The sequence below is a fragment of the Strix uralensis genome, chromosome 11 (assembly GCF_047716275.1).
Source record: "Strix uralensis isolate ZFMK-TIS-50842 chromosome 11, bStrUra1, whole genome shotgun sequence".
NCBI classification, from domain to species: Eukaryota; Metazoa; Chordata; class Aves; order Strigiformes; family Strigidae; genus Strix; species Strix uralensis.
The window spans coordinates 7,594,128-7,607,816 of NC_133982.1; the positions used below are offsets into that span (position 1 = coordinate 7,594,128).

A 13,689-nucleotide genomic window follows, 5' to 3' on the forward strand; every position below is an offset into this window, starting at 1 on the left:
TCTGCCTGCATGACAATCAAGTTGTTACAACACGCAATACCCAAACTAGCCTTGTTTTTCAGTCTTCCATGAGAAGTTCCCCACACAGCTGCTTTTCTGAGCAGTTCTTCCAAATACTCATGCTTAGGGAAAAGAAAAGAGATACTACATACTATTATGCTAATCTGAAGTATCTTCACGTAATTTTTCAAAAACTGAAGAGTTCTGTGATGTTAAAAAAAAAAAAATCTGAAGAACTGGGGGAGGATAAGCACTGCCTTACAGAAGTAGTTCCTTTAGAACTCTACACAGCCAGAAAGCTTATGCTTAGTTTCACACCACAGAATTCGTTACAATAGAAGCAGGATGGTCCTGCCCAAGCTTTGCAGACTGTCCTCATTTCAAATCCTAGCTCATATAATTCTTTTCCCAGTGTATACTTTGGATACCTTTGTTGGAAGAAAGCTTCTTCCATGTGCTCTATTACAAATAATTTACTCAGTAAATTTACTCAGTTCAGGGAGTACCCTATTTTTTAAGTACAGATTTTTCTGGTCTGTTCCTTTTCACCCTATTTAGTATAAATTAAAAAAGCCTAATCTACTGCATTGCCAGTTCCCTCCATAATATTCACAGTGGGTTTGAAAGTAGTCAGGACTGTCTTCTTTCAAGAGAATGACTAAGTTGAATGAATGAAGATCCAGCCATGAAATACTTCTAGACCAATCCAGTGCTTCGTAGGCAAGTGAGGAAACCTAATGATGCATTTTCCTAGGAACTTAAAGATTATTTCACAAATAGCACTAATCCACGATTTAAATAGGTTTTTAGTAGCTTCCTCCTTTTTAAAAAAAAAAAAAAAAAATCTAATATAACAAACATCCATGACTAGACATCTGAAATGTCATTGTTAAAGTAAACAACTGAAGTGAACTCAAAGTGTTCGGGAGAGGTTTAATCCTAAAAGCAAGATTGGGAGCCCTGGTTCCATATATATGACCGTATGACTTCTGTTCATTTTTTTACAGTTAATATGCAAAGTGTCTACTTTAAGAGCACTGTGTGGACGACATACAGAAAAGCTTATGGCATTTAAAGCAATATACCCAGACATTGTACGACTTCATTTTCCTCCACTTTACAAGGAGTTGTTCACTTCAGAATTTGAGCCAGCGATGCAAATTGATGGGTAAACGTATCACCTAAGCACTTCTAGAATGTCCGAAGTACAAACATTAAAACAAAAGAAAGGAAAAAAAAAAGAAAAAAAAAAAAGAAAGAAAACCGAGACACTTTATATGGCCCTGCACAGACCTAGGGAGCCAACACACTGCACATCTCTTGGCGGTCGGGGTCAGGCGAAGGATGGGAAACAATGAAACAAAGTTGAACTTGTTTTTCTCATGCATATGATTTCCATTATGCCTACAAATATGGACCCTTTTTCTGTCTCAACTTCTCAATCCTTGACCTCTGTTTACACAGACTGAGGGTACTAATGTCAGAAGGTTGTTTTCTCTTGTAGTTCACTGCCCAGACTTTTGACAGAACAATCAATTTGTTGATCAGAACAGAGAGTCCACCTAGTAATCAGCGACTGGTGTGCATTGCAGAGATTTCAGCATCAGTTTGCACAACTTGCTCATTGTTTCATGAAGGACGATTTTTTTCACCTACCACTGTTTGCCAGTAGACAGAACGGCATGAAAAGGGTCCATAGCAATAGCAACAATAGCATTATAATATATTACAGGGTAAATGGGCATGAAGACTATATATAGCAAAAGAGATATTGTTTATATATTGTTTTAATTAATATAAAATGTAGTTACTGGTATAGCTTTTCTTGTTGAATTGATAAGGCACTTTCATTTTGCACCTTTTTCTTTAAATTAAATGCTAGCGTGTTCATTGTTGTGTTGCATGTGCACCAGAAATTCAAGTTTAACTGAAAAAGGTTTGGCAGGTACTGGTACATTGGGAGGTATTTATGCTGCTGTTTTCCATGTTACTTTTAAAGAGAGGCTGGTCATATCCCGAAATGGTTACAGATTTTTTTAAAGAGTTGAAAATAATGACAATTTTCTAAATTAAAATCAACTTTTTCCGCTGTTAAATTCAAAGGTACTTTTATTTTCAAATCTTTCAAACCTGGATGTTTAAAGTTACATGCCTAAATTTAAATTTAGGTGCACAAGTCAAAAGCCTCATTTTCAAAGGTGCTGAGTTTCCATGGTCAAAGTTAAACTAAGCAATTTACAGATCATTTACAAATGAGTGACACAGCATCCTTCAAAATCAGGCTATTGAATAAAGTATATTTCTGCCCACCATAAATCCAGGTTTGAAGGTATTTACTCAAGTCTGTATCTACCGTAAAAGTATGTGTGTATGACATGGATGTGGAAAAGTAATTTTTATACATAATATTACATACATTTGTACTCCATATTGTAAACAATGCCTTCAAACTCTAGCCTATCAAAATCCTTAGGGGGTTTGTCTTTGACTTCAGTGAGATGAGACACTGACCCATGTCCTTCCAGCATCCAGCAGTTCAATTTCAGGTAGCTGAACAGAGAAGTCCATTGCTCTCATTATTTAAAAAGATGCACTTTATCAGATGAGGATAGACTAACAAAGTAAAGGCACACTGTTGCTAGAAAGCAGTTTTGTACTCTGTATAATGCCTGGAAATCATTAATATCATAAATTGCGTTCTGTAATACTGAAATTGTGATACTGCATAACCAACCAATAAGCCGAATCTTGCAGTCTTTATTATTATTATTACTGTTCCCTATAGGAAGAATGTTGTCTCTGAGCAAATTTGACAAGTAAACCTGGTTCTGAAGGAACCAGATTCATAATAAATGACATCACAAAATAAACTGTGGCTGTTTGAGCCAGAGGTGCATAATTGATGTGGATGAGATGAAGATGTGTAAGTGGATGCCTTGCAGATCTACACAAATGGAGTTTCTGATGAAGTATATAAGAAAAAACCAGGAACTTTAAAAGAAAAAGGAATGAGACAGAATATGCTCCACTGCTTTAAAGGATAAACAATCTCTTGCATATAGAAGTCGTTGAGAAGCAACAAAAGGGAATAGAAGCACACTGAAGCCTAGCTATTTTAAGAAGGAGAATTAGGTCTGTGGGTTACTATAAGCAAAACAGAGGTTTATTCTGCGATTTGAACATGTTTCCTTTGGGGTCAAATTGAGACATTTAGCTGTGACACCTATGAAAAATTTTATAGTCTGCCACATCAGGGAAGCTTACAGCTATCACTCACCTCTCTGGTTTGAAAGGAGGGGGAGATGAGCATCATGTTTCCCCTTCAAAGCAGTATGCCCCGAGTAAGGGAGGGGAACACCTGCACCTCCGGGAGCAGTGGGATGGAGGCATGAGAGGGCTCCTGGAAAAAGTCCATAGAGCCGTCCTTTAACTGCTCCATCCAGCTTGCTCCCGAAGAGGCGGCTCACAGCCCAGCACGTGCTCTCTCCAGTCTCACTGAAACACTTTTCCTAGAATCATTGTTTACTTTATTGGAGTAACTGGCATGATATGGTACTTTCATTCTAATGTGTGTTCCTATTTTTAAAGCAACCCTTTTAACTAACAAACGTTTTCTGAATGTGACCAGCCTTAGGTGCTAGTCGTGTAAAGATCAACTAAACTTAATTTCAGTGTCAACTAATGAATAATGAAGTAAGACCTGTACTTTTTTAGAGAGAGAGATACAACTCCTACTTCTGACAATAAGTAGACTACCCAGGCAAAATATTTTGGAATTAGTTTTCAGTCACGTCCTTTTCTTACCTTTTCCGGATGAGTATTAGTACTTTACCAGGCATCTAGGTGCCAGTGGTTTTGTTTGGTATCTAGTTCAGCATATTTACAGCCATAAGTCATTGACAACACAGATTTTTGGAGCATTTACTAATAAAACACATAACCATAAAAAGGTTCCAGGTAGGGCCTTAGCTGAAAGCCCTTTGCATCTGAAAACAGCTTGTGATGTGATCTTCCAGGCCAGAAAGAGCTGTCATTTTTGTCCATGGGAGCTCCTGTGGACTGGCACCTTGTTAAATCAGGCTGTCCGTACATACCCCAAGTAACTCTGCTTTCCTGATCGCGGTTAACAGCCACTTGGCAATAGAATATTATTTTTGTTTTGCTCTTCATAGAGGGGGGAAAAAAGGGATACAGCATAGCAGGTGTACTGATAAGACTTCTGTTGCCAAGGAGGCTTTTATGAAAGGAGATGTAGACACTAGCATCAGCGTGGCTGCTCAGAGCAATGGCCATGTAAGAACCCAGTGCAGCAGAGGAAATACGCTCTGCAGAACCTCTGGGACTATGGCCTGGTATCAGATGATCAACCAAATATTCAGTTAAAAAACATACTTGGTGTCAATGGGTACTCCATGAGTATTTTCATAATCTGCCCAGTTCACTACAAACAAAAACATGAGGACAGCTGAAGACAAAGGAATAATATATTGGGTTTGAATGACCTGTTCCTTAAAGTCTGCAAAGAGATTTTCATTGGATGTTAAATCTATCCACAGAGACGTTTTCTGGCTTTCTAGGAAAGAGATACTATACTGTTATTTGAACCACCCTAATATGCTTCCAACATCTCCAGCATTGTTTGGTGTTTTAAAAACTATGGGATTAGGTAAAAAGGGAGGCTGTTTTTAAGTTTGGTTGTTCTTTATTAAAGCTTATCTTAGTATGGATACCAAGATATCTGTGTGTGTATGTGCACGTGTGTGTGTGTGAGAGAGTACATTTGTGTGCGCACATGAATATATGCGTGGGTACGTGTGAGTGGCTGCTTCTAGGCTGTTAAGTGTCAATGGAATAAAGAAAATGTATTCAAAATACTTAAGTCAAAAATAGAAGGTGGAAAAAAGATTTATTCTATACAAAGCCTTGTCTGGACCACTTTAGAGAGACTTCTATTTTTTTAACCCTTCTATAAATGTTTGATGGCACTTGAAATATTCCTGCAATAAAATGTGATTTGTGTAAACAGTAAAAAAAAAGATTTTGTAATGTGAAACAATGAAAGAAAGTAATGTAATTTTTCTAAAAAACAAAAAAAAACAAACGAACGAACTTTGTATTATTTTCTTGATGGAATTTGTCTATTTGTCTTTGGAAAACTTTTTATTTCATTGAATGTGCCATAGTAGAGGTGTGTTTTTCTTTTTCTTTTTTTTTTTACATTTTAGATTAAAGGAATAGCTGTGTTCCAACATTCCAAAATGCAAGATGACATAGCAGTCATGATTAAAAGGTTTGATTAGTAAGCTTCAATCATTGTTGCTTTTTTTGCACATGTTCTTCATTCCTCTACAGTGCAATATGTACATAGAGCACTTGCGGGTGTAACCTTGATCCCTCAGGGAAAAATACATATTTGTACAGGATTTTTCTTTTTTTTTGCCTTTTTTGTTTTTTGTTTTTTGGGTTTTTTTTTTTGCTAAGGAATGTCGATTGAATCACTTGTCTGTTGTTGAGGGGCAGCCAGATAATAATCCTAAACCACTGTCACAAAATATTGACTGTTTAAATTTTGTGCCCTTTTATTATTTAAAAAAGAAAAATAAAAGTTATTTTCTGACAGTTCTTTGTGCTGATTGGTGAAAAAAAGGGTAAATAGATAAGCACCTTATGATTGACTTAACTGTGAATGACAATCCATCTCGTTACCAACAACAGAAGCCCTATCATTTTGGAGCTGGGGTTAAGAGTCAGAAACTAATGTGCTCAGGGATCTTCTAAAACTCTTCAACAGGGTGGCCAGTACTACTGGTGGAACAAATTACTTTTTACAAAATACGCTAGTATTTTCTTCCCTTCTCCCTTCCCCCCAGGCACAAGAGAACTGGATTTTTTTTTTCTAACTAAATGCTCTATGCGTGCCTCATTCTCTTCCTCAGTTTTGCAGTATAACTGCTCTTTGGACTTTATTTTGTTCAAAAGAAAAGTACTCCAAACAGTGCAAAGATTTTGCAATTATAGTTTAGAAAACAAATTAATGCTGACCCATTAAATAAATGATTGAAATTAATTTCAATACCCTTTGGACATTTTTATGATGATAGGACTATTTTTCCAGCTGAATTTCAGTGTTTTGCAATAGAAAATGGGTTCTCAGTGCTTTAATTATTGTCAAAGAAAACAAATCAGTTTATGCTAGTACAGTAAGAATGAAAAGGTAATCATTAGGTTTCAGCAGTGAAGTCGCATAGAAAGGAACACAGATCCGCAGGAATACCAGAACACTTCGATGTTGTCTCACATTGTTGCATATGCTTCATGGTAAAGCAATAAACCGGACTGGAAAGAAACCCTGAGGCTGAAGACATCTTTGTATCTAGTACATCAAATGCAGCAATTCCAAGTGATTACAATGGCACCAAAACCAGCAATGTCTAGGAAGTTTCCAAGTGCCAAACTGTAGGATTCTGGAAGCCTGTTCCAATTAGCCTTGTTTTATGGCTTCACGTTCTTTTGAAAATACAAGTAGAAAAGTAAATAAGCAACTACAAACAAAATGAGCAAGATTTCAAGACTCTGGTTAGATTGGGAAGAGAGTGAATTTCTCCATCAAGCATGTCTGTCTTCCTGCAAAAAGCATCAGCTCTCCAGTATCTTAGGTTATTGAGGAGTTTTTCACTGGGTCTGTGGCTTCTAGTTGTTCACTTTAGGTTGCTTAATAAATAGGGAAACCTTTCTTACGATTTTACAAGCTGATGGTCGAGTTTAGCTTGGAATGGCCTTCCAAGGCAGACAACTGCTTAGCAAGTATGACCTCTTCATCAGTTTGTGTTCTGGCATCTTCAGTAGAAGAAAATTCCTATTGCTGATTCAAAATACAACCTATTCTTTACATACTTGCATCTCAATTAAACATACTGTTAATATGTAAATCTAGAAGATGTGATCCAAATGTTACAATACCTTTTTTTAGATTGGCATAGATATTCCCCAGTCTGTACTGGATGAACAAAACAGGTTGCACAGTATAAGCTGTGCAAACAAGGTGTATTTTTTCTCCACACATTCCTAAACTCCCCAATGTAGATAAACTTATAAATGTCAGAAACAGCATTTACTATCCAATATCCAAAATAATAAGCAATTTTCTCAAGTATTCAGTATATGAAGTTCTACCTGTGCTAGTTGATTCAGATTGCGCAGAAGAAACATCTTTATTTTCCTTAGCTGGAGAAATATAACTATTAGAATTATTTTTCATTATTAATACTAATATTTATTACTTTTAAAGCTTCAGCCATGAATATATTTGAATATTAACATTCTATTTTCTTTATGCTTAAATATTCCTGTCAGTAAATCATTTGGTGGAAATGAGGGCAAATGCATACAGATACCAAATACAACAACAAAAAGAAAAGTTTTAAAATTTAAATGAGTATTTATTTTAAAATCATTGCAGTATGTGCTTTAATCCTAGTACTGTGATAATAGCTCGCTAAATAATTCTAAGTCACTGGACTTGAGGGGAAAAATAAATAACATTAGGATAATATACTTTGGAACTTTATTCAGGTACTAAATAGAATTTTAACATCAAAATAAAAGCTGTATTCTACCTTTTTCATAGGTAATGTTGCTGTTTATCTTTTTTTTTTTTTTGCCTTTATCATTGGTAGAATATAGCAATAACTTTATAGCAATAAGTAGGCTATCCAAATAAGAAACAAAACATGATAAAGGCTTCAGATCGATACTCATAGGTTCATTTCTTCTGCCACAATATTCATTTGTGTGTCTTCCCTCATACTCTCATTACTTCTTCAAGCTGAACTTCACAATCAAGTTGTTTAACTTGATGTGTGACATCACACCTTTTTGTTAACATCTGCATGTTTTCGGTGTTCATATGTCCTTTGTATACTTGTTTTCCTGTAAGTCAGTGTTTCTCAAGCTTTCTGAAAGCACGATCCCTCTGGGCTATATTTCTTCATGGGGCACTCCGTGTTGGAATGAACTGACTTTTTCTGGGGCGGGGAGTGCGACCCAGCTGTAAGGACTGGCAGCACCTCCTGACCCAAGGAACTGAGCTGCTGCTAGTACTCAGTCAGTCCCTGGGCACTGCACCTGCTAGCAGCCAGCAGCCAGCTCTTCCAGCTCCGCCATGCTGCGGGGCTGAGCTGCATCCAGTAAGTGCGAGGAGTTCCCTGGCCAGCGCGCTCGTCTGCAGCCAGCACAACCCCACGCTCTGCGCGGGAGAGCTGGGCTGCTGCACTTCACGCAGAACCGAGCTACCTTTGCCCGACATAGTGTTTTGATAATCATCTAAACACTTTAGCAACTTTCAAATGGTTGTGACTTTCGGTTTGAGAAACACTACCCAAAATTACCCCACAAAGTCTTAATGTAGATGCACAAACTTTACAGGAACTTGCAATCTGTAATGCTATCTATATCTAATGCAGAGAATTCATAAGCAATACAGTGAATTTTATTTCACAAAAAGGCATACGTACTGTACACCTTTCTAAATCCAAAATGTTCCTCATTTCTACATTGATTTAGAAACAAGTTACAGAACAGTGGTGAATATTTGAACTATTAGGACATTAACTGGCTGCTTCTTTATATGTAACTGTATTGTCTGCCTGCTCCTTTTCTGGAGATGTGTTTTTGTATTGGATGTTTGGGCCAATGGGAGGCTTCAAGCTACAATGTATTTTCCCAGATTAAATATATTTAACATATGACAAACCCCAGACAAGGCTTTTTAAAATGTATAAAGAACTGCAGTGTTAGGTGGTTTATTTGCAAACTGTTTTCAATGTTGTCCATTTTTATGGCACCTTTAACAATATTCTTGTTTCCAAAGTACAAAAAAAAAGGTTAAAAATACTCTAGCCATAACTGAATGTCAAGCAATAAAAACAAATGACTTTTTGTGCATAGATTTAAAAGAAATACAAGTTTTAGACATCTGCATGTAAATGCAATCTCTTGTTTACTGCTTTCTTAAACTTGAGCAACTGATTCCTTATTTTACTACTAATTTAAGGACTTGTAATGGCCTGTAAACATTTTATCTTGCTCTATTCTTTCAACTCTAACTTTGTCTCTGCTTTGGAGTCATAATATTTAATGTTGTTCTGCTCACCTCTATACAGTTAACTTTTTGCTTTCATTCTGTATAGATAAAGTTATACTATAAACAGCCTACACAGTGCAAATATTTATCTGTTTATCAAATACCACATTATGCTGTATAATATCTGTTTTACTATATAATCTATTTTAGACATAGCTGTTTAGAACTAGAGTGTGCTATTTTTGTGTTTTTCTGATGTGTGGTGCTAGATAAGTTACTTTTGTGAACAAAAGCAAACAAACCCCTTTTATTCCTAGACAATACCACCTTTGGGTCTTGTTAATTTCACTGAGTATAACTATATATAAATATATATATATTTGTGTATATATATATATACACCAACATATGCCCAACAAGTACCTGTATCAGAGTACAAGATTTGGGACATGGTTTTCTCTTTAAATGCATAGTGTCATTATATAAATTATTCTATAGTATATTTAATAAGGAGAAAATTACTTCACCGGTACAGATACTTGATATCAAATGTAGAAATTTTTTTCTACATTGTTAACATTATTAATTATTAACGTTAATAAAACTGTTCTGTCCAGCTTGTTATCCTTTTGGTTACTAAAACAGTCTGCCTGTATTGTATCAGAAAGAAGAAAAACATCTAATCTGCCAGTATAAAGTAATTACAATATGCTGTCTGTCTGAAAGGGAGGTAGTTATTTGGCTTGTTGGGAGAGTTCTATCCTGTCGTTGCATCTGATATTTATAGATGTTATTCTGCTGGGTGCCTTCCTCCCTCTTCACTTTAAATAGGATCTGTACACACTCAAACTGCGGATGTTACTAGGCCACGCCTACACACTTAACTCCAGTTACTGTAAATAGGAATTTTCTGTAAATCTTCCATGATAGATGGATGGCTAAATTCAGTCCTTGGATATGCTTTATAAATCATTCATACATATCCAACGACAGCCATTAGCGACTAAAATTAATTAAGAAGTGGAATTTGCAACGTTTTGTCAGGTCTGGGGGTTTTGTTTTTATTTTTCATGTATACCTTAATTTACATAGTCATGTACCCTTAAAAGTATTCCTATCCCCTGTTCCTTTCATTCTAGATATTGTTTTCATGTTAATTCTTAGAAACTGATGGATATCAAATATCTAACTAAGGAGGTAATTAACCTTTTAAATATTTATTAGAATTTTTCTGTAATATTACTGAATTTATAAGATCTTTAGCAAAGATTTTTGAGCAATTTATTAAATACGATGTTTCTGTTTACTGCACTTTTTGATAATAGAAGGTAGTGAATTTTAAAGCCATGGTTCTTGGCTTCCATGCACTGCTTTTATACCCTCAATCCAAGGAATATATATATATAAATAATTTTTTTTAAACAGCAAACATACTGTTGTCCTAAAAATAAATACAAACTTTACTGCAATGTGGGTATATTTTCATAAGTGGAATGTTTAATTGCAAACACTATCAGGACAATTATAAAAACCTCTTGAAGCTACAATCTTATTTAAATATAAGCCATGACAATTTTATTTTCCCTTGTTGATTTAAGTCACCTTTTGATATTTTCAAAGAGAAAAGGACTCGCTCTTAAATTTGTATGTACTAACCTATACATAATGCCAGGAACATGTTCTCCCTATTGTTTTAGTAGTTTGATATATTTATGCAAAACCATCTGGTTAACATATATTCTCCCTGTTTACTAAATTTTCAATGTTACGAGACCAGAATAAATGCTGATTACAAATATACATCAGTTTGAAGATTAAGCACATAGACTTCAAAAACCTCGTTGAGTGATATGCTCAAATTTCTGTAAATACACACAAGTTTAAATGCAATTATACTGTACATGTAAATATATGCTGTCTGTTATGTGTACAGTATGTATAAATTCCTTTTCTAGCTACAATAAAATGTAAGCCATCAAGAGGAATACTAAAGTGGTATTGTACTAAACCTTTGCTAATGATCTTTACCCAATCACTTAACTTTTCACTTTCATGGACCTTTCCAACTCACTCTTACGATAGCCTGCTTATATTCAAGTTTGTTATTTTACTCAGTCCCGAAAAAAGTATTTTGATTCATTTTGTAAATATGACTGTAAAAATAAGAGATTTAATGTTGTCTTTTAAATACTCCAATTTTCATTCTAATATGAATGTTGTTATATTGTACTTAGAAACTGTACCTTTAATATTACATTACCTTTATTAAGTGCATTGAACACATCGATTTTAGATGTGCTTTATGTACTGTTATCCTGTAATAAAACTTCAGCTTCTAATGGAAAGATCTGTCTTAATTTTTTGTCAATAGCATCTTGTTTTTCTAAATTGTGGATTATTCCTTAAAGAATGCGCCATTACAAAAGTAGGCTGTGCTTCCAAAGCATGTATATCAGAGTTGTTTAGCATATACATCAGGTGATGTTTGGCAGTGGGGAAACAAGAAGACTCCTGAGCACCTTTTAAGCTCCCCTTTGGCCAACAAGAGCTTTAAGCCTCTTCAGAATGAATGTGGATTAATCTACCTCCCCGCTCCTTGAAGGTGTCGTCTTGTTTGAAATCAGAGTTCACTGCATCAAGTGCAAGATACAAAAAATCTAAATGAGAATTTAGGTATCAAAATTGACATTTTAATACAATTTAGGCATCAAAATTCAGAGTTGCAACTCCTCTCTGCTGTGCTAACTTTGGGAGCACCTGAATGTCAGTAGTACACTTTGGTCTTAAGACTTCAGGCATGTAAAATTACACTTCTGCACCTACCTAGAAATGCTTCAGCCTTGATAGAGCTTTTACAGCTCAGCATTTATGTACCTGACCACAATCCAGAAACAGATACTAGCATTCATCTTTGAAGCACTCTATCTGGAAGCCTTCACCTACACATCAAATCTACCAAAAAAAGTAGTGGAAGTGATCACTTTCTTAGAACTGTAGCCCTAAGTAGTGCCATTTGTTCTACAGCAGTTCCATGACTAAAGCTGTCTTCAAGACATTGAAAACCCAGATTTAATTTTCTTATCCTCAGGACATGATTCCTGCCCAATCTTTCCACTCACAGGAAAGTTATTAACCACCAAGATACAGGTTAGGCAACAACTATTTATGTTCAATATAAAACACAGGAATTCTTCTGAAGTGAGACAAACCAAGAACTCCCATGTCCACCCATAAGGAAAGGTAAACTGTAGGTTATGAGGTGATGTCGTGGGTTTTTTTCACAGAATGGTTGAGGTTGGCAGGAACCTCCACAGGTCACAAGCAGGACCACCTAGAGCCAGTTGCCCACGACCATATCCAGTTGGCTTCTGACTATCTCCAAGGATGGTGACTCCACAGCCTCTCTGGGCAACCTGTGCCAGTGCTGGTCACTGTCACAGTGACAAAGTGTTTCCTGATGTTCATATTTATGTCACGGAAGTAGAAAGATCACATGTAGGAAGCAGAACCATTTAAAAAGAGAGCAAAAAAAAAACCCAACCAGACACTGCAGGTTTTAGAGATGCAGACTGAAGCGGGACTTAACCTGTCATTTTCACAATATGAGATAAGCCTTCTAATTGTTCGGCTATGTAACTGTTAGCATACCTGGCTTTTGAAGTAAGATTACTCCTTACAAGGCTACCTCCAGGACTAGGCTCTGAGTGGATCCAGCAGGGAGATAGAAACCTTTCCACTTCTTTGAGATACACAAACCAAAAAAGGGCAGAATTAAAATCAGTGTCCTTAAAACTGTTCTGCAAGAAAGCTAAAGCGATTCCTTTGTTGGTGGGTTTGGACATCATTCTGAATCATCTCAGTATTCTTACTATTTGTGTATAGTGCCCAGGGTTTTATTTACAGGACTAGGTGCTGTGAACACTTAGCTTCGTGCCACAATTGTCACTTCCCTCTTAGTTTCTCCATCTGTGGAGCTGTGAAGGGGATCACCTTTTCTTGTAACACCACAAGCAAATGGGCTTCCATCACCTAGTCTTACAAGTACTGAGAATATTTGAATTCCACATTTTACCACACTGGGAAGCCTGATGAGAAAAAAGGTTTTGCAGCTCTGCCCACATGTTAACAAATGGGAGGTGTGATCCAGGGAAAGTGGAAGCCCAGGGAGAAGAGGGAAGCTGATAAATGCAGCAACCTCTACGGGGCACCTCAGCCCTCTCACACAGAGTCCCAACACCCCTCAGGGGCAAGCCACCAGGCAGAGCCCTGCCCAGACACCTCTGCACACCCAGGGCGGGAACTACCACTCGAGGCACCCAACACCTGGTCAGGGCCACACCTTAGTGAAGAAGATGGAGTCAGAGCAGAGCCCACAGCGCGGAGAAACCTTGGGCACACTTCATCCCTCGGCGAGGCGGGACAGCGCCAGCGCCGGCACCGACAGGGGCGCTGGCGGCAGCACGCCCTCCGTTCCCTCACCCCCGCCCTGCAGCGGTGCCGCCTGCCGCAAGATGGCCGCCGCCGCGCCGCCAGCAGCTGCGCCAGCCCACGCTGCTATTGGCTGGCTGAGAACACCTGATCCGCGCGCGGACGCCCTGCTACGCCGA

The 13,689-nt window shown here is 37.1% G+C and overlaps 1 protein-coding gene across 4 annotated transcripts in view; it reads left to right on the forward strand.

Annotated features, from left to right (window-relative positions):
* The window catches only part of RORA (RAR related orphan receptor A), a 383,110-nt gene extending 371,683 nt beyond the window's left edge, over window positions 1-11,427 (forward strand). For all 4 annotated transcript variants that reach the window (XM_074879966.1, XM_074879970.1, XM_074879967.1 and 1 more), the window contains one exon: window positions 1,008-11,427. In XM_074879966.1, coding sequence (XP_074736067.1) covers window positions 1,008-1,172 — 165 coding nt within the window. In that variant the 3' untranslated portion in view covers window positions 1,173-11,427. The remainder of the gene's footprint in view (window positions 1-1,007) is intronic.
* The last annotated feature ends 2,262 nt before the right edge of the window (window positions 11,428-13,689 follow it).